We start from the raw sequence: 22,950 nt of genomic DNA on the forward strand, positions 1-22,950 counted from the left end.
AATGTTAAACAAGGCTAACCTGGGTTACGTTCAGATTTTTACCTGAGTGCTACTCAGGTATCCTTCTATCCTTATTATTTAATAACATAACACCTGGGGAGCACTCGGGTGGGAATCTGAACACGCCCCTGAGGATCCCAGAGGAAATCTGTACGGGTCCTAAAGGAGGCTTCTGTACACGGTCAGTAATACTGTCAGTATCAATCAACGAATACTTGACAATATTATTGATTGTGTGTGGTTAATATTAATGGATTGACGTAGAATACTGACGATGATTTGGACTTAAATACATGCTTTTTCCTTAAGATCCATGTCGCCATAGATAGATAATAATATACGTCAATAAATCACGTCAAACTGAAGTGAAATATTATCAATAATACCTCATCGTATAAAAACCAATGTATACTGTCAGTAATACTGATTCAGTATTATTGACCATGCAGGGAGACTTAAAGGGTCCTGTGGCACACAAAAATCTTAAGACAGTAAGACATAAGCAGTAAGAAAATCAACGTTGTGGTTATGCCCTACGGCCTTTACTGTGATTGGTCAATAAGTTTTTTGTGTGGCATGGCTTTTATATTTTTGAAAAGCAACGGTACAAAAACTACGGATATACTATAGTATCTGTAGCGTATACTATAGCAGTAGAGTATAGTATTTCCCCCTAGTTTTTCGTATACGTTTCTTTTGAAGACTAGGAGGCGAGCGGAACCTAGATTACCTAGAACTGCCTGACAGCCTGAAGCACTTATACGTTTGCATTCACCGAAGAAGTATTTACACCGCGCGTGCGTACCGAACTTTAGCGCCGCCGTCCCGCTTTATTGCGTGTGCCTCGGGTCCTCAGTAGTTGCCCTCAGTCAGTCCAAGTACTCCGAGTTGGTCGGTTGGGTCCACGCCAGTCCGGAGTCCATGATCAGTCCTGGTCAGTCTGCAGCAGTCTGCACTCTGCGGTAGTGTTCTGACTCATTCCTACGTGTTATTGACGGGTGCGGTGCGTGAAAACGACAATTAAACGCAAGTAGCGCGTAATATAAAGTGTGAGTTCCGTCAAGCTCGACCTCGGTGCAACGGTTCCGTCGCGTCGGACCTCACCGTAGGCGAGAAACCTCGTGATAGCCCAGCTGCAACGTCCCATCGTCTCCACGTAAACTTAGGAACAGGCACGCGTGTATACGTTTCGCCAGTGAGTATTACGCACGCAAGCCACATCACGTCCGTGTAACAGGATTGTTCTATTATTAGGGACAGGGACTGTAGGGAGAAAGAGAGTGAAAGAGAGGAACAGAAAGAAAGAGAAAGAGAGAGGTGGCTTACATTTCGGCTTGGAGGCGCGGCCGCACGCCTTCGCGCTTCAACCAATAGCTTGCGAGGGTTAGCTTCTCCGTTTAAAGGCACAGATGTTTCAAGGCGAGAGAGAGAGAGAGAGAGAGAGAGAGAGAGAGAAAAAGCAAGCAAGCCTGTTCTTCAGGGATACATAGCATTTTTTTTCCTCTTTCCTTTCTACAGCCTTTTTATTCTCTGATGGAAACATAAGTTTAAATGGACTCTGGGATATGAGGATATTTGACCTTCGCAGCAATTATTTCATCCATGTTTGAATCGAGGATCACACTTTCTCGTTTATGAAATTGACATGTAACATACAAAATATACATCTGGATATACTCGCGTGGAATTCGAATTCCGTTGTAATTTTACGCTCTTCTGCGACGTAATAATTGATTAGCCAAGAACGATTGGCCACGCCAATGCACGTATTCGTCAACAAGAAACTAATAGAAGAATGATACATACACATAAAAAAAGTAATGATAAAAATATTTCGTGGTGTCGAGATAAGCTGTTCTCTATATACCGACACTTTCGATACATATCGCTTCTTAAAGTATGTTATCTTTAAGTTCTTGTCCTCTATTTTAGATGTTCATTATCGGTTCTTATATTTAAGTTTATTTTAAGTATGGTCTTAAGATTAGTCAATCACACAAGACAATATTCTTATTTTGAAATCATCCTAAATAATGTTTTGAGATGATAATATACAGTTCTATGATTGGTTCATGACATTTTAAGATTGTACTTAAGACCGTCTTAAAATATAATAAGAACGAACTAGGTGAATATCAGTCATTGAATTATATTTATTTTTACACACATAATACTTATATGAATATTAGCCAGAATTATTTACATTTATTTTTGTATGTACTTTTAAAACTTATTGTTAGAGAGTTTCTGTCCTCTTCTTTTATGGCTGATTCGATTGAAAACACTGGACATATTACAGCCGTTATACACTGATTTAATCTGAGTGTAACAGTGAAAAAAATGCAAATATTTTGAATTATAAAATACATTATACTTAATATTTTCCCTAACAATAAAATATTTCACGATTTAAACGGTTTTTATGTTTACAGTAAACACGTGTCTTTATCTCAATTTATGTACACGGCTTTAATGTGCACCAGTACGCATTGATATGATAATGAGTGTATTCAATCGAATTCGCTATTGGTATAGATAGTTCTTTTTTACGTCCTCTTTTTCAGTTAATGAATAAAAAATAAATAGCTGTTATATACGCGACAATAAATTAAACATGTATTTTTAGAAAAATTCCATTATTCTCTAAATTTTTGGAAATGGGATCTCTTAAAGTGAAATCTCACTCCAAAAGAAAGAAAATATTTAAATATCTATTGAAAAAAGAGTGAAAATATTTGCATTCTTTTGAAGTCAAATTTTACTTCAAGAAATTTAGAGAGTAAGGAATGAAAATTGAGTCAATCTTGAAAATGAATGGCACAATTGTTAATCTTTAAAAGTAAATAATTTTGGACACATTTGTGTCGACTTGTGTCTTTCTATTATATCGTTGTTACTCTCTAAATGTCAAAGAAGATAAAATGTTTGTGTTGATTTAAATCTGTAAATAAAAAGCACTCAATAAGATTTTATTCTTCAAAGTGAGAGTCTTCAAGTTTTATTCTAAAATTTTTTTTTTTTTAAGAATCCGTTTTTTCTCAATTGAAGAGGGGGCTTCTAGCTTTATTACTTACGTCCTAGACATTTACATTCCTTTTTTTCATATCATCTAATTATACAAATCAATTATAATAGCGGATTTTTCGAGCTTTTAACGGAGCCATGCAAAATTTCACGCGTTCGGAACTAAACTGATACTGCAGAATTTCTATCTGCCTCGACTCGGCAAATATTTTAACGGTGCTTCCCGAGTATCCGAGTGACATACCGTTGCATCGTTAGACCTGTTTTACAGCTGGTTGCATTTTTTGTCAACGCGAGAAACGACGGAGTGCAGGTTGAAAGAGGAGAGATGACGGGAAAAGAATGCGTAGAAAGTGTATTTTAAAGAGAGCTGATTTGTTGTTTCTTCGACTCCGCGGTTCTCACGATGTACATACACAGTCACAGTTCTGTGCCACGTGTACACACGTAGAAACGTCAGCCGTCGTCGAATCGAATGTAGAAAAATACGAGGCTTCGCGAGACTCGCGGCGATTTAAATAAGCGTTTCGTCGTTGAACAGAACTCGTCCGCGTCACGCGTACATCGCTTTCCAGGCTCGACGTTTGCACAATTTATGACGTGTCAACATATTGCTCACGGTTAAATCGAATCGGGCCTCATTAATCGATTGGATAGAAGCACATTTTGTCGTCATTTTTCGGGAAGAAACACATTTTACTTCTCATCTGCTCTATCTTTTATTCTAGTAACAGAAACGCTTAAATATGCTATTAAATATAATAAAATATACAAAAAGAGAAACTATATATAAATGTACATTTCTATCAGCAAAGAACGTGTAAAGTAGAATTGTTTATCGATCGATGACGCAACATACAAGTTCAGTATTAACGTTAAAAACTAGCATTGTTGATTTTTAGGCTAATAAACTGTCAGTGAACAACTTTATTTTCAAAGAATTTTAACATTCTTTGACATTTAATTAGAATTTCAAAATTCCAAGCTGAAAATTGAGCGATGGAAAAAGAATCCTTTTATTACACTGTCCGACAAAATTTGACTTTTTTGTCTTTGACTTGTAAAGTGCTATTTCTTGAAAACTTTTATTTGCGCTGAATTTAAATCCGCGTATTCAGAAATATTCTGTCACGTCTCATTTTCGAGCGAAAATATGAGGTAGGCATGGAAAAATAATTATTTTTATTATACTTGGAACTACATCTCGTTTAAAAGAATTTAATATTTTTTCAATTTCATTATCTTTTAAAGTGCTATTTTTTACCCTCAAAATGAATTTCTTTTATTTTTGTATGATTTTTTAAGATCAAGTTATACAGGTTTAAAGTTATAGATTTATCATGTATAATTAGTGTCATGTCTTATTATGAGAATATAATTGTCTTACTATGACAATATAATTGGTTTGTGCACATTTTTATTTTTATGATTATATAATTTGTGTTTCTTGGATTTGATATTCCGAGATTAGCATACAAGATCATTTAGTTACAATATGTTTCCAGAGTGCACCACTAGAGGCGATCTTTGTTACATGTCTTTTTTAATATTCTTTTTTATTTAACTTTTTATTGTTTTCAAGTTCAAGAAATATAAATCATGTAATTACAAAAATAAAATATTGCGTGCGAATTAATTTATTATATCGCTCTAAATATGGCTGCAATTTTCATTTGTGATCTATATTATCTCAGTTTTTTCGGAAATGTAATAGGCCTATTCTAAGAACAGCATTATTTTTAGCATAAAAAAATACTCTAGAAATGATACTTTGCAAGCCAAAGACAAAATTATGATCGGATAGTGTTATCTTTGGTTAATGACCGAATTAATGAACTGTCGAAATCGTAAGAAGTATTTTTACGCGTAATTAAATACTCAAATTTAATAAATGCTTATGAATGAATTTAATTGCTAATTCAGCTTCCATTTGGTTTTGTTAAGTTTTTCTTTTTGATATGTATAAATTCCCACGATATTTTTTTTCTGCTGAGTCACATGTTGTGTTTAAAATGATATAGAAGGATTCAATCGATTCGAAGAAAGGAGGACAAAACAAAAAGTACAATATACGATAGAAATGTACATATTTATTATTACGTCTATGCATTTGAAATGTAAATGACGCCGCACAAAACCAAAGTACAGCTATGCTAATTTATCATAAAGTTACGTCAGTCATATCAAAATGTTTAATATGATAACACGTGACATTCTATGAAAAATGATCTCTCTCTCTCTCTCTCTTGAAATTATCGAATCTGATCCACCTCTCTCTGCTTTCCAAAACCAGAAGAAAATCAACGTCTCTACATAAAAAAAATTAACTCGATTAGAGCCAAAGATTTTTCCGTCTATCGAAAAGCCAGTATTTTAAATAAAGAACCAGAAAGGTGATAAACGTGTACTAGTTATTTTTTTTCTAGATCAAAGTCCACTTCTCGAAACAAGATTTTGTAATTAGAACGCGACCAACGACGCACACGTGCATATTCACGCCTACGAAAGGCGATTGCACTTTTGCGGCTATCCAGACAGTCGTGTGGTGCAGTTAAATATAGGGTGGCCACATGAATGAAAGGAGATATGACGAAATATTTATTAGACAGAATATAGTAAAAGTTACATTTATGGTTACACGTAAATGAAGAAGTGAAAGAAAATTTAGCTAAAGCCTTTATTAACTTTATTACTTTATTTAGAAATTAATAAATTTTGCTCGCTTTTTGCAATGCAAATTAAATAATTAAACGGTCTAAATCGAGCTAAATGGATTTAATAATAATTATTATTGTTCTTAAATTTTACAACATAAAAAATTATCAAAAAGCTAACAGAAATGTCGTACGTTTCGGAACTCACAGGTCCTTCTTCAGCGATTTTTACAGATGTTTTTCGTTGGATTGATAATATTCTTACAATGTGTGATAAAATATGCGTTACAGACATGCTGATACAATAATCACAGTTCGGATTTTCCTGTTCTCAATGCGAGTGTATTGTTTAGAGTTAGATAATTAGTTGAAATAAAATAAAGTGAATATTTTAGTCAAGGATAATATTATACTTTTGCGTTTTATTATCATTTACGTTCAACTCGATCGGATGAACTTTGTAATGATGGTCCTGTCTCACATGCCTTTATAAATTATTCAATTTTCATCAAACTTGACGTATTATCTTTAACTTAATTATTCATTTATCAAATTCAATATTATCCTTGACTAAAATATTCACTTTAATTTATTTTATATCATTGACTATCTTTATTGACGACAACTAATTATCTAACTCTAGACAATATACTCGCATTGAGAACAAGAAAAGCAATTCGAACTATAATTGTTATATCAGCATATCTATAACGCATTATCACACATTATAAGAATATTATCAATCCAAAGGCGCAAACACCTGTAAGAATCGCTGAAGAAGGACCTGTGTGTTCTGAAATGTACGACATTTTTGTTAGCTTTTGTTAATTTTTTATATTGTAAAATTTAAGAATAATAATTATTATTATTAAATCCATTTAGCTCGATTTAGACTGTTTAATTATTTATTTAGCAAATTGAAATAAATACCTGAATACATTTAATTAATGTATTTAAAGTATATGCAAATTTTATTATACATAACATATAAGACATAACTATTGTGATTTTGACATTTCTATCTTTTCTCTTTAGAGAAAACAAAAATTAACAAGAATTAATTATGCTCAATTTTTGTTCCACGATATTTAAATTACAGATGAATTTGATAGATTGAACAACAATATTATTTATATAATATATTATATGTTATGTTAGCTAATTTAATCTTTATTAGATGTTATATTGCGCAGTATAATAACGTTTATAGTGTCAAGGAATCATATAAATAGGTATATAACATGAGAGGTATGTAATACCAGAAAGTCATACCGAAAGTAAGAAGCAACAACTTTTAAAATTAAGATATTACATTATTGAGAAACCAAGTATGTTATCTTAATCTACAAAGTTTATTTTCCTACATAATTCCTATTTTTTGTACACATTTTTATTATCGTTCTGGTAGCTTGAACATTATATCTTACGGTAGAATTCTGTTCGAAGATAGTGACATATTACATTGCCTCTATTGCGTAATGTTGGTTTCATCAACATTCCATTAAAAAGAAGATTATCCTACAGTCCTACAGCATGATGTGTATTCCTCTCCTTATTTCACCTCAGAAAAATTAAGAAAACGTAATAAGAAACTCTTCCTCATTCCTTCTACAATCCCGATCTAATGCTCCGATTATAATTTTTTTATTTTGCGAAGAACTAAATGTAATAACATTATCAGACGCCGAAGACAATCCATAAAATAATGCATTATATTGTCTTTAGACGGCTGAAACAGAATTCTATCTCTGGGAAATTTTCAAATTTCCAAAATGGTGTACAAAAAAGTTGGAAAAAATTACGAAAAATAAACAAAAGTCAATAGATTAAAACAATGTACTTGTGGTGTTTCAATAAAAAAGATACTACAATTTATTAAATAATGTTGCGTATTATTTTCAGTATGAAACTTGTATACTGTAAATACGCACTACCTTAGGTATTTGATATCTAAAGAATTTTTTTATAGATCTACCCCCCCCCCCCCTCTCTCTTTCGTCTTGCTTAAGCAAATATTTAGCATGAGACAGTAACTCGTAACATATCGGAATGCATGATAACGCAATATAATAAGTTTCCCCTCTACGATCACAATACGATTATACTGATATCGACCTTCTGACATTTCTTTTGTACTTGCGTTTATTTAATTGAGTTGCCCAAGTACATAAATTTTACGTAACAACTTTTTACTTGGGCAACTCAATTAAATTTAATATAAATTAATTTTAGTTGTATATTTAATATAACGATAAATTTTAATATAACAATAAATAACTGAATATTTTGTAAATTTTAGTTGTCAAATTTAAAAGTAACTGTTTTAAAAAGTAACTAATTTAAAAAATTAAAAGTAGCTGCTCGAATTTTGCAATTAATTATATAGATAATATCTAGAGGAAGTTGGATATTTATTTAAAGAATAGAGATAGAGCAACTATAAATTTTCTTTTTTAAAGTTCTGTAAATAAAAATGTTTTTAAAGTTCTTAAAACTCTGACAAGGTTTTAGAATTTAATTTGTAATAAATAATATACTAGTTTTTAATAATAATTAATATATCCTAGTTTTAAATAATTAATAAATTATATAAGAATTATTAAAAAAAGAAATAAAAAGCCTAACATTTTCAAATCATAACACGTTTCGAGACTTTGTACTTTTTTTTGTAATAAGATCGTTAACATTGAATTTTAATGAGATAGTTATTATATCCGAACTTCTCTTTTTTAAACCTTAGCACGCTTGGAAAATGCCTTTTCATGATAAAAGATGATGATAAATATATAGTTGGCATTACCAATGTATAGTGTAGAAATTTCGCGTGTAGAAAATAATAAAACACCTTACAATTATAAATCTCACATACAAGTTCCCCTTCTTAGAGATGTATTTATCTCGAACTTTTATTTTACAATTTCAAAGGAATCCTATTTTTCTTCATACATCGTGATTATTTGTGTTCCAGATAACAATTAAATGTCAAGGATATATAAATATTTTAAATTGACTTTTTTACACTTATTGATGTTACGTAAAACAAAGTAGAAAACATATATAATCGTCGGTATATTAGATAAAAATGTTGATAGTAGGAGAACGATTATTCTAGTTAATTAAAAGTCGCATGGAAGCTTGCATGTTACAAAAAGTTACTTTTATTGTTAATATATGATTAATGATATTTTATTTTAAATATCATTGTAAAAGACTTTCTTTGATACATGATTTCCTACTGCTATTGTATGCAAAACGTTAGCCTATCGAATTTCATGTATTGTACATCCAGTGTTAATAATTTTTTATTTTATGGAACTTTAATGCTACAGATTGATTGTGTATTATTGTCTTTTATTCATTTGCGAGAATCAACGTTTAATAATTGACTTAACATTTAATTTAATGTAAACATTTTGTTTGATTCTAAATAAATATGCCAAATGAAAATCCACGGATAAAAATAATCCAGTGCTGCACGCAGCAAGTTATTTTCCGTGCAGAATTACGAAACGTTTCTGTTTTAGCTATGTGCAACACAAATATAATATATGTACGTACATATATAATATTATAAATTTCGTACATTTCATTTATTATATTTTATGGCTTATATATAATAATAACAAAAGATTAAAATATTGATTAACATTTAGTTGATATAACATGAAGACAAAAGTAACTTTGAACTACATAAAACATAAAGAAAATTCTGACATAAAAACACCAAAGATACCAACTGATATCATGAAAAATCAACGATAATTTTATAAATAAGATTTAAGTAAAAAATTGTGTAAATCACTGTCTGGTTTAATTGAAAAAAGGTTTGAGTAAAAAATGGCATAATTAATTACAAAAATTAGTAGATCGTATTATATGTTTAAAAAAATAATTTTTTGAATGCGATACGACTTGTTTAGTTTAATATTTTGAAGATTTAATTTGCTATGGCATATTAAACAAATTATTAATAAATAATAATTGAAATAGTTTTAATACTATCATATATAGGTCAGTTTCTTAGGTCAATAACCTATATATTCAATAAAAGCTGAATAAATTTATTTGGTATGAGTAAGTACATTATAATATAATCACCTTTTTGTATTGTGATTCGTAGAATAAATACAATATATATGTGTAATAAACTTTATTAGTGAATTACGCAAAAAATAGCTCTTTAACTACATGAGATACATGCAGATATATGTAGAAAAAAGCAATGATGAATGTAAGAGAGGATTAAATTCTATTAACTATTTTTTTATAATTTATTATTATAAGTGCTGTGCAGAAGGCAGTTATTATATGGAATTATTCGGAATGCATTCCAATCGGAATTATTCCATTTTTTTTCTAGCAAATACAATAGAAATTGAAAAAATAATTTAATAATTTTAATCAGAATCCATTCCGATTTGTTCTCTATGCATAGAACTTATGATAAGTGCAGTTATATGCTTGCACTAAAACCACATCTTTCCAAGTGAAGTACGACGGAGTCTGGTTCTATGCCCACATGATTAACACACGCGTCACATCCATACGACGGTCAAAGTCCAACGTAGCAGCAAAAGTGCTGAAATACCAGTTATAATGTAGAATTCAGGCTTAGACAGGTGCTTTTAAATTTAATTTTGTTTCGAAACTGTACTTTTTTTTTGCTGATGTTTTCATAATTAAAAAAATAAAATTATATTGATTAATATCTTTCGCCATATTTCCTTGTATATTTTTATAAGCAAGTTTTTATATAGCTACTATGTAGTAGCTATATTTGTATTTAAATACAAATTTCTCTGTATCTCTATATCAAAGTGTTTTTAATAATTGTTTATATTCTACATGATTTCTCTATAATTTACATGACTTTCTATTTTGAATAAACTGCAAAATTTATAATTGTATATGATTATTTGCATAATACTAACATTACCGCTGGCAATTATCTGCATTTACAATTAGATACTGTGATATTATGTTTTTAATTGACCGTTTCGTTATGATTTTGTTACATTTCTATTAAAAAATTCTATTACGAAAAACACCATACAGTTGATGGGTGCAAAGAGTTGCTGAGTCTTGCATTATCTCGTGTAGAAAGTAACTTCGCCATACTTTTTTTATACACCTCCATTCGCCGCTTGTGTAATAAACTTGAAAGCCGTACTATACAATGCATTTCATTTTAATCGTGATTCAGATCACCGACCGAAAATATACGTACTAATCAAATGTATACTGATTATTATAGATAATAATTTAGTAGGCAATGCAAAGCGTAGCATGAACTTTCCAGTATGTACAAATTCAAGTAATAATATACTTGTGCACGAGATATCCACGTAAAAAAATATTCAGTGAATTAATCATCAAATATTAAAATCTTTTAATCATCAAAGTGATCGATTTTGAGCGAATTTAATGTACATAAATAATAACGATATAAATTATAATAACAATAATAATAAGCTTTATTGAAATGATTTGTGATAATTTCTATTGATATGCAATGTAAAATATCTAAGAATTCTAATAAAAACAAATTGAATAAGCATAAAATCACAAATTATAGAAAATAAAAAGGAAAATTTTGACATTATTTCACTTATAAATTTCATTGTATATGTAATACCAAATAATTCACAAAGTAACTGAAGAAAATACTTACATATCGGCAGTCAAATATGCCTTCATGTATTTAAGGATTAAATTAATATTGTATTTTAGAAAAATATTGGTCCTTCATTTCGATTCAGAGTTTCAAGTCCTAATTTCCAATAAACAATAGAAACTTAATTTTAATTCTTACCACAAGTTACGCAATAAGACAACCATTAATTACGAAGTTTAATTATGTTAATTATAGAAACATACGTTGTTTTCGTGAACGAGCAACGTAGGATGCACGATATTATGTTGATTATATATTATGTGCAATAAACGACGTACATTTCCATCGTCATTGTGATTAGGTTTCATCGCGACGACATCAATGTCATTTTTTTTTATTTCGTCTTGCCAATCTAAGTTGATATTGATAACTATTTTGCATTAATTACACAGGATAATAATACACTTTGAAATTACTTTTAAATTATGGAATGCTATCGTAATTTCTGATATATAATAATGATTTTGTTTTGTATAAAATATACCATCAAATAAAAAAATATATAAAATTCTCTATTAAGAAATGTTTAATTGGCATTTTTTTGCTATCTAAACTTTAAATGATATTAATAATTATGTAGATCTACGTTAATATTTTTTTATTTTAGTTCAACTTACAATACAAATTATATGGTAGTCCCCCAAGATCTAACAGAGTCAAAATGGAAATTTGAATAGTTCGAACTTTCGCTTGACTGAATAATTCCGAGTATTGTTCCAAATATACTTAAACATTCGTTTAATGTCATTCATATATTTAGCATTGAACGTGCTTGTGAGATTCTAAAATATTTAAACCATAAATTAAAAATTTGTTTCCTTATTATGACCATTTAAATATTAAATTTATAAATAAACTAGTTTAATGCTAAATAATTAATATATATATAGTTCAAAATTTTACTGTATAATAAATTGTTTTATGCAAAGTTTTTCACGAACTGCCTCGCTTTATTGGTCCTGCGAATCATTTTGCCGATTAAATTTCCGGTACATCGTATTTAATAGTTCCGGCGGAAATTACATCACATTTCTTTATAAATAGATTATATAAGTAATCAGCTCGATATTAAGAATCGCGTACTCACGAAATGTTTGTGTCGACAATAAATTAATTCAATTGCGAATAAATGAATCTGCGCGTTGAAATAAAATAAATAAAAAAATACTCATTTCTTGTTGAACTAACGTACTCAGATAATTAAAAATGTACATATGTAATGTATTTTTTTCCGATATGCTGAATGCTCAAGTGATTTAAATTGCGTTATTAAAGTCACAAACAACAATGAACAAATCACCGATAAATTAGGTGTGTACATTACAAAATAAAAGCGGATATTTACGATTTGTCTGTCGTGCAATCTTGAAGCCGTCGACAAGTTTAATTCGGAGTAAACTCGTGAATGGAGAAGTAATCGTTACGTATCGTTACTCTTTGATAAGGAATAATGTAGGAAATAATATCCGTCACTGTGTGTGTGTGTGTGTGTGTGTGTGCGCGCGTGTGCGCGTTTTAACGTGCGTCTTGATCATGGTTCGAAGGTCGTTTCTATATTTGATGTACATATATTTAATATCGAATACTAACGATTGTAAATCATTTGTTCATCTCTCTCAGGCGTAGAAGTATTTTTTTTTAATAACAATCGACTAAATAGCAATATTTTTGTTGCGATAAAAAATAATTAATTCTTAGATTCCGATGGTAAGCATTTGAAAACTATTGATACCACAACATTTTGCTATTAACATTTTCAATTCACTTTTGTGTACGTGCGGGCTCCTGCGGTTGAACTGAATCATCCTGTATATAACAGGAAGTTAATAAATAAACATAAGTGTTTTTGTATAAAATAAATGCAAAGTTACGCATCGATGAATAAAGAAATACGAGTATATTATTAACTAATTAATATACGCAGAATAATATCATGAACTTGTAAAAGTAAATTGTAATTTGTTAAAGTTCTCTCTGAGAAACTTGATTAATCTTGAAAACTATAATTGTTTAATTTGTATTACAAATATAGTACGGTAATATATTTAAACTATCATTAGTCGTAAATTTTGTATTTTTTGTTGAGACTTCAAGAAAAATTACAATATTTTTTTAATAATAAAGTATTACATATGCAATATTTCTTTTAAATACTACATTGAAATAAGACTACAATGCAGAAAATATAGAAAGTAGAGAAAAAATTGCGAGTATTGTTAAATATTTCGAGCCGTTAAGAAGACTAAATTTACTAATTTATTGACTAATTTACAAAAAGTGCATCATTATTTCGAAATTATATTATTTTGTTAATTTCGTATTGTGTTCTATATTATTTATTGAATATTACTCATAAATTATTGAAATATTACGTATTATTTATTAATAGAAAATTATGTAAGGGAAAACAAATATCGGAGAAAAATGATTGTATTGAAAAATGGTGAATTTTTTTTCATTCAGACATCGTTAAATGATTCAAAAATTTCTGTTTTCATCACGGCACTTATGACTAAATAATATGATAAACATATATATTTAACGTTTACAATCAATTGAAAATGCAGTGAGTACTTCTCGCATTTTAATGATAAAGTCTTTATTAGTAATATTACGCATTATCATCCAGACAGAAGTTACACCGATAAGAAGATATCTTGACATGGTTTCTCACAAGATATTTTATATTTCACGTTGGGCTTTTATCAGCAAATTCTTTATATCCGGATTAAAGAGGCATATACAGAAAAAATAGATTTTTATATTTTCTACTTACATAGAAAATTTAAAAACATCGAATTATAGTAAAACATAAAGAAACTAAAGATAATGCATAAAGATTAATAAAATTTTTTTTAAATTGCGACGGTAACAACGAGATACGGATATATCAATTTTAGTTAATACATAAGCAATTAAATCATTGGCTGTATAAATATGTACATAGTAATGTTTATAAATGTTATTAGGTTAATAAAAGACAATGAGATGACAACTATTTTTCTCATGAAGACCAATACCACTATTAGAAAAAAAAAAATAGTGAAACCTCGCGGAAATTTTACGACAGACGTCAGTATTAGCGTATCGTAATTGTAACTAGTTGACGTCAACGAGTGATACTACATCTCAATACTTATTTTTTGTACAAATATTATCAAAGATCAAAGTATAATGCACAATTTTCGTTATAATTTATACGATAAATATATAGATAATTGATGAATGTATCGTGCTTATATACGATTAACAAAATTGTAACTCATAACGAATTAAAAAAATATAAAATAAATAGCATATATGAATCATCCTTCATTTAATGTGATTTTTTTATTATTGTATTTTAATTTTGTGTTTCAGATAAAACGTCTGTTTATTTAATAAAAATTTGATACAAAGTATTATGTCTATATATATATATATGATAAAAAAAACTTTCATTTTTAAAATTTTAAAATTTATATTAGGCACATGGTAAAAAAATCGCGCATAGTTAATTCAGCAGACCAAAGATCATTTAAAATTATGCTAACGATTTTTATCTCACTAGTAAGATTTTCTATTAATTTAGTGATGCAATTTACATCAAGAAAGGTTAGATAAGGAAATTGACGTGTATGATCAAAACGTCACTCTGTATCAAGAGTAAATGTTTAGTATCGTCGAGTAAAGTTCAATAAGTCATGTCGCGATAGTAAACTATTGCTTATTATACATACTGATAAAATAACGAAGAGTGCACAATGAAAGTACAAACTGTCACTTACGATTATTTCTTATTGCAAGTAACAGAGAAATTCTTTAACACCTTTGCTCATGAAAGCACTATAAAATCACAAAAGCATTTTATAATGTGTAAAAATATATATATATGTACATATATGCTCTCTCAATCAGATACCGTGCTGAACAATATACATTTAAAGAATGACTTTTTGAAACCACGTATACGAGAATTTATAACAGCAAAAGTATAAAATTTACAAAGAAAAGGCATAGGCAGCATTAATTTATTTCCATTGCTACAATCAATTTTTTCGCTGTTTTCTGGTGATCTCCTTCTTTAGTTTAGTTAGTTTTATATGATAGTAAAAATTTTCAGAAATCAGAAATTCAAATAGATACCTCAATCTTAGAATATTTAAAATTATACATCTGAAAATCGCAGATGTTATTAAGATTTGATTGATTTATATTTTTAAATTTATTGTAAAAACATCGACTTTTAATAACAGATTAATTTTTTACCAAAAATATGTATATATTATATGCACGTATACTATATTATCTGTGTTTAAGACGACAGATGAGAACAGGCTTAAAGAGTGAATCAGATTATTTTAATAATTTATCAAGCAAACAGGATTCATATCTGAACTTGACTGCTTTTCTGTGATTGGTAATCCTTTTTATTTATCGGAGTTATATACGATAGGTGATTGTTTATGTTTGCGGTTTGAAAGGGAGAGAGAAACGTTATATATATTTCCGCATAATTGCATTTGTCATTGACTTTGAAACATTGATTATGTATATAACAATCGATTTTGTTTTGCCTGATACCTTTTTTGTAAAAAAAATTTATAAACCAATTAAATATCCTAGACTAGATCAACGGAATACACATATATATGTCACTGACAAATACAGCTCATGACCATCATATATACTTGTAAAAGTACAGCGTGGAGCTTGCTCGATGTAATTTATTTGTCACCACAATGACATCTAAAGACCTTCTAATCAGAATCAAGATACGGAACAGTCACCTTTAATTTGTCCACCATGTTTCAACAACTTTTGAGAGAGAGATAGAGCAAAAAAAGGAAAATAAATAATAAATGTATATCCTTTAATCCTAATATATAAATGTATATCTTCTATTTTTTATCTTCGTAATATATTTTTAAAATTTGACATTTAAGATTAGTTTTAATTTTTGACTCTTATGCCCTTTATTCATTTTTATTTATTAACCTTTATACATAATTTTATTGTATATCCTCTTTTGTATAATTTTACTAAAATTAAAAGACTTGCATACAAAATGCGACTCGTATTTAGATTCTGATTAGAAACTATTTCTAAATAATACCGACATACGTACAGTCATCGAGCATGACTTTTTGGTTTAAAAGAACGCATGAAAAGCGATTAAAATCCTTCAAGAATACAATTTTTCTTCTATCAGCGATTTATCAAAAAATTATCAATTGAAAAACGATTATTACATTCTAAAAAATAGACGTCTATCGTCAGACTGACTTGCGCCTACCGAGAACAAACAAAACAGACAACCTGATTATCACATTTTCATTAAGATAATCCAATTGAATAGCCATCGCAAGTACATCTTCGAATGTTTTTATAATTGATAAATACATTAATGCAACGTGGGTAGATCTGAAAGCGTCAAAAGATCATGCGCAATTATTCGTTAAGTTTATAGACAGCTCTTCTAACCGGACGAGTCGTTGTTCAAAGTCCAAGGTTATTAGTCACATTCACAAATGGGTATAGTTACTATATACCTGTGAATTGCGTGGGGGAATGATAACCTAGAGTCGAGGATGATTTCTTCATGTCGATATTTTCTGAATGTTTTTTTCTCAAAGAGATCAAACGATATTTAATTGTGCGTATAGTTATCACTTATATAAAAAAGAGCTATACAGCATTGCGTAAAACTGTTCAAAAAAAGATTAGATAATTTTGTACGAAATTACAACTTACATACAAAAGTCGTACAACATATTACGTAAAATTGTACAGAAAAGATTAGACAATATTTGCACAAAATTATTACTTATATACAAAAGTTGTACAACATTACGTAAAAGTATACGAATGTATAATGTTCTATTTAATTTTTTCTCTACGAGGTATCCATCATTTTTCAATATTTTTAAAAAACGTATATTTACTGTAGATATTCCTATAACAATGAGAGTTAATTCAATTATCTTTCCAAAATCACGTACAAAATTTAAAAAGAAATCGTAACTTTTATTAAACAACACACAGTGTCCTGATATCATTGATAATAAACTGGCTTTCCTAGTGAAATCAAGAGGAAAATGATTCTCGAATGTGAATTGAGCACTCTCGCTAAAAAATCTCCGATCTGAAAGCGTGACGAGCTGTCTACATAATTCGTTCGGACATCCTCGCGAATTATCGTTAATTTATTTTCCTCTATCTAAGTGACATATTTGCTAATGTTTCTGTATTTGTAGCTTATTCGCGAACGTGCGCGTGCAAGTTTTAGCATTAAATTAATTATAAATCTTGTAGTGAACAGAAGCTGTCAGATGCGTTCTTCTCCCATTCTCCCAATATTCCTCTCCATCATGACTCAAGTGAAAATCAAGTGAAACGCAGACGGACTTTCTATCTCGCATACAGTACACTTTTTGTAACCAAAATTGTAACACTGGAGAAGACCATCCTCGGCTCTCAACATCCTTGGTTCACGTAACAGTCTCTAATCTTTTAAAACACTTTGCATATTACACACATACTCTGTAACCTAGAATATATTTATGTATATTTTTACGAATTTTTTACGCAGAACTTTCACTTCGCAACAACTGCCAACTCGCATAATATTATTACTCCATGATGATGGAAATTCTACAACAATAATATTATTATAATTTAATATACGAGATATAGAAAAAATGAAAAGCTTTTATATAAAAAAAAAGTACACTTATTTTGTAGTAGATGATTTTATAATATCTTATCACCAAATAACATCATATTAATCTACAAATTAAAAGTTTGGTAAATTTATATAAATTATTATAACAAAAGTTGTTATAATAATAACAACAGATATTAATATTTTATAGAATGTTATTTATTAATTACATATGCGACTGATCTAAATAATTGATGTAAAATATTGAGAGTTAATCGAAAATTAATTATTTCATTTTTAATAATCTTAATTAATAATTGATTATTAATTAATAATTAATTATTTGCATGATTAACATTTTATTTTTGTATATTTTGACATTCTTGCATTCCAAATTATAATTTTTATGTTTTTTTCCTTTTCATTTTAGGCTTTTGCAAGATAAACATGTTTTCTTCGATCCATTAAATTGATGTCATATTTATCAAAATAAATTTCATTTTTTCATATGATTATTATTCGCGTTCACATTAGAGTAGATTGTACTGAAAATATTTTATTGTCTTATTATTCTAGATTAGTGAATATTCTTTACGAAAATAGACGCTATGACAAGATTTACAGCTGCTTATTAATATATATGAACAGTTTTTAGTATATTTTATAAATATATACCCTCGAAAATATGCATGTAAAAAAACCAATTTATTTCGATATTATAAGAAAAAAAATTTGCTCAATTTTTCACTTTATGTTTTAACTAGATTTATAGATATTATTTTTGAAACTAAATATACATACAAACAAAAAAGTTTTTTAATTTTAGAAATATTACGAATAAAACTTGTTAGTTTTATTAGTTTTACTAAAAAGATTGGAAGAGAAATGATAAATGCGAAGATTTAGAATAAATACAGTCTCTATCAAACATTCTTTTGAAAGTCGAATATGATTATATGTATATTGAGTATTGAGCTCCTTAAAATTTTATAAATCTATATATCATAAATGGCGATTTGCAAGTACACCGAACTCATTGCCATATGATGGTCCGTATTTACCAGCTTGGCGACGTTCTACAATGCGTTCATACACGCACTCGTGCGCACCGCAATTATGGCTTTTAAGTAAGGTCAACTGGTATATCTGTGTTCACCCTGCATCATTATTATCGTTACGATCGCTTATAGCTCGTCGTGACGAGGTTGCTCTTTCTCTGTCGTTTAACCCATATATGTTCTTAATGAACCTGTTTTCGGGATTTAAAAAAACGTGATATTTTTAATAAATGTGATACCCTTCTATTACTAAATTCAATAAAAACTAATTTTTTTATCTTAAATATTAAACTTTAATTTTTATATGATTAACATATATTGACTGGCATATGTACATCCTGATATATCTTTATATTTGGAATCATAATATCGACAGCTGTTTTAACATTATTTAAAACCTCTTACTTTGTTTCTTACCAGTTGAATGGCAATGTAAACCTAGGCTATAATTAAGTCAACAGAAATGTTAATTGTTAGATTAATTCCAACATACGCATTTTACAGGAAGGCTAACGCAGGATGGCGGAAGCCCATTCGGCCGTAGCATTCAGCTTTTCAATAACACACGAAGGATGGGATGTAAACTTCGATCGAGAGGTACTCCACTTGGTCTGGCTCTCTGGTGTAAGGTCGTGGAAAAAAAGATTTTTCCGGTTTCAGGTGAGTCGCGGTGTTCTGGTAAATGAAATATACGCCGATATTTGAACTTTCTAATATTTGAACAAATACCGAATATTAATATAAAATAATGAATATTATTAAACGATAAGAATATTAACGTAGATCTTTACATTTTCTCTTCACAGAACAATTTGAAAAGCGGCGTTTATCCAGCTTCTTTGACAAGTTTATGGGTTACTGTAATTTTAGTAACGGCGATACACTTTGCTGGTTACAAGGTCCCGTATGACCTAGTTGGGAAAGTTTCGCCGTATCTTTCTGGGTAAGTTTATGTGATTCTGAGTTTCACAATTATAAATTATTTCTATTCATTCCACACGCACGCGGATGAAGCGGTAATTGATAATCATTGTTTTTCGTAATAGTTCCTCAGTACTGGCACACCTGGCAGGCTCCTTCGTAGTCGGGCTGTTCCTATGGCTGGCGGTTATATACGCGATTCGATACACGTTGAAGCTATTACTTTTGTACAAAGGATGGATGTATGAGGCGAGAGGCAAAGGTCGCAAGCCGTCAAAATTGACCCAATTTTGGCTGTTGCTGGTGAAATTATTTTCAGGTTGGCATAAGCCCATGCTGTACAGCTTCCAAGGATCATTGCCACGATTGCCACTACCGACAGTACCTGAAACTATGGAACGGGTTAGCTTGATAACGTATTTTATAATCTCTGTGTTGGAATGATTGTAATTGAATTCGAAATTATTGCTGGTCTAATGAATATTTTAATTTAGTTTCTAGTTTAGTCTATACAGCTGTAGGCATTTCTCTTTACCATTGTAGTGAAAAAAATCAAAGTATTGTACATTTAAATAGTATCTGAGAAGCGTACGGCCGTTGCTCGATGATGAGAATTACGCTCGCATGGAAAAGCTAGCCAAGGAGTTCCAGAATGGCATCGGAGTCAAACTGCAGCGTTACCTAATCCTCAAGTCTTGGTGGGCCACCAACTATGTATCTGATTGGTGGGAGGAATATGTTTATTTACGCGGAAGATCGCCTCTAATGGTCAACTCAAATTTCTACGGGATGGACGCCATTCTCACCCATTTCACGAACTTGCAAGCCGCCCGAGCCGGAGCTGTAATATATTCCTGTTTACAATATAGACGTCTCATCGAGCATCAAGAATTAGAACCTGTTAGTTATTCTTTTGTTAATCATTTATTTTATTATTATATTTAAAAATGAAGAAAGTTTCGTACATTTAGGAAATGCATATGGATTTTTATTTGTAATATCTTTATTTCTATTTATTTTTTCTTTAGAGAACATTATATAAAGCATAAAATAAGAGCTACAAATTGATATTTTGTATTGCACAAGTTTATAATCATGTAGAGACTTATATTTAAAAATATATATACATTTTTAGATTTTAGTTCAAGGATTGGTACCATTGTGTTCTTGGCAATATGAAAGAGTATTCAATACTACACGAATTCCAGGAATTGAAGTTGACAAAATTGTGCATTATCAGGATTCTAGACATATTGTAGTGTATCATAAAGGCAGATATTTCAAAGTTTTAATTTATTACCGAAATAGAATTCTTCAACCTTGTGAGATAGAACTGTAAGTTATTGTTTCATCAGTATGTATTTTTACATTTGTGTATTATAATATCGCCTTACAGTCAGATTCAACAAATTTTGGACGATAATTCAACACCATCGGAAGGAGAGGAGAAATTAGCTGCTTTAACAGCTGGTGAAAGAACTACCTGGGCGCAAGCCAGAAAAGATTTCTTCGCGAAAGGAGTAAATAAGGCTTCTTTAGATATTATTGAAAAGGCGGCCTTTGTAGTCGCATTGGACGATGTACCTTATGAATATGATTCAGTACGTTATTTAAAAACATTTTAAACAATATAAATATTAATCATATTTGCAAATTAATATAATTCTTATAATTATTTCGTACATTAGAAACATCCAGAAAAGTTAGATCATTACGGTACGAACCTATTACATGGAAAAGGATATGATCGATGGTTCGATAAATCTTTTACACTATGTATTGGAAATAATGGCAGAGTAAGTAATATATATTATTATATCTTTATTTTTATATTAAAACTAATTATTATTAGCTTCAGTGTATCATAAAAATAATTTCTGTTTACACAGATTGGTTTTAACGCAGAGCATTCTTGGTGAGTATACTTTGTAGATTAAGTAATGAAGATTAAGTAAAATGTACATTAAGTAATGAAAACATCGTTGACATTTTCGTAAAATTTTTTACCATATAAAAAGTTATTTTAAAAAATTGCGCACCTATTTTCAACAGACAAACATAAAGCGTGAATTTGTTATACACAATATACTATAAACAATTAAACCTATATTTTTATTAATATAAAATAAGACATTACAAATTTATGTGTATATATTGAAACAATGCATATAATGATAAGTAATGAGCAGGGCAGATGCTGCAGTCATGTCACACTTGTGGGAATACATATTATGTTCGGAGTTCCTGAACCGACAGTAAGAATTACATAGCATATAGAATATTACTTATTTTTTGCATATATACATTTCTTCTTCTGCTTTTGTAAGAAATTGTTGTACATTTTACTATTTATTTCTTATTTGTTAAAAATACATCTATGGAAATAGTTTGGATTGCAACATATGTATGTTGTTTTTTAATTTAAGATACTTTTTTTTTAACAAATTTTTAGTGTCTTGGAGCGCTCTTCACAGTAGTCATCTTTAAAGTTTTGCAGGGTTTATGCTACGCTTATTATATGTTTCAGTTTCTTAAATATTACATTTCCTGGAGGTTACCTGTTTCTACCAGATGTTTATATTACTGATGATGGATGCTTTTCACGTTTCTCTGTCGCGTTTTGACTTTAATGTTTCTTTCTCATATGCTTATTAGGGCTGATGCACCGGTACTCGGAACTCTATGGGAGTTTATAATAACTGCTGATATTGAAATCGGGTAATCGGGTTGTTTATTATTGTGTATTGTTACACAATGTAATGTAGTGGGGCATATTACTAACCAATCATTTATATCATTCCTAACAATTGTACTTTCATTATAATTATCATTATACGGTGATTAACTTTTCTGTGTTTACAAGCGTTTCTATACATGTAAATTTTTGCCTGTGTATGCGTATCTATATATATATACTGTATATATATGTGTGTGTGTGTGTGTGTGTGTGTGTGTGTGTGTGTGTGTGTGTGCGTG

The 22,950-nt window shown here is 29.5% G+C and overlaps 2 protein-coding genes across 3 annotated transcripts in view; one reads left to right on the forward strand and one right to left on the reverse strand.

Moving 5' to 3' along the window:
* Positions 1–16,935, reverse strand: part of LOC108772606 (uncharacterized) — a 67,037-nt gene extending 50,102 nt beyond the window's left edge. Inside the window, 1 exon segment of the mRNA XM_018538177.1 lies at positions 16,884–16,935. Within this exon segment, the coding sequence (XP_018393679.1) occupies positions 16,884–16,935 (52 nt within the window).
* The window catches only part of whd (carnitine O-palmitoyltransferase whd), a 24,564-nt gene continuing 2,498 nt past the window's right edge, over positions 885–22,950 (forward strand). The window contains exons 1-10 of one of the 2 annotated variants that reach the window (XM_018538265.1): positions 885–1,195; positions 19,558–19,713; positions 19,860–19,996; positions 20,100–20,376; positions 20,551–20,874; positions 21,110–21,309; positions 21,371–21,575; positions 21,663–21,770; positions 21,864–21,889; positions 22,164–22,229. In XM_018538265.1, the coding sequence (XP_018393767.1) occupies positions 19,573–19,713; positions 19,860–19,996; positions 20,100–20,376; positions 20,551–20,874; positions 21,110–21,309; positions 21,371–21,575; positions 21,663–21,770; positions 21,864–21,889; positions 22,164–22,229 (1,484 nt within the window). In that variant the 5' untranslated portion in view covers positions 885–1,195; positions 19,558–19,572. Of the gene's footprint in view, positions 1,196–19,557; positions 19,714–19,859; positions 19,997–20,099; positions 20,377–20,550; positions 20,875–21,109; positions 21,310–21,370; positions 21,576–21,662; positions 21,771–21,863; positions 21,890–22,163; positions 22,230–22,629; positions 22,693–22,950 lie in introns of both variants that reach the window. The other variant, XM_018538266.1, reaches the window with a different exon arrangement.

This window comes from Cyphomyrmex costatus, unplaced genomic scaffold (assembly GCF_001594065.2).
Source record: "Cyphomyrmex costatus isolate MS0001 unplaced genomic scaffold, Ccosl1.0 scaffold193, whole genome shotgun sequence".
In the NCBI taxonomy this organism is placed as follows: domain Eukaryota; kingdom Metazoa; phylum Arthropoda; class Insecta; order Hymenoptera; family Formicidae; genus Cyphomyrmex; species Cyphomyrmex costatus.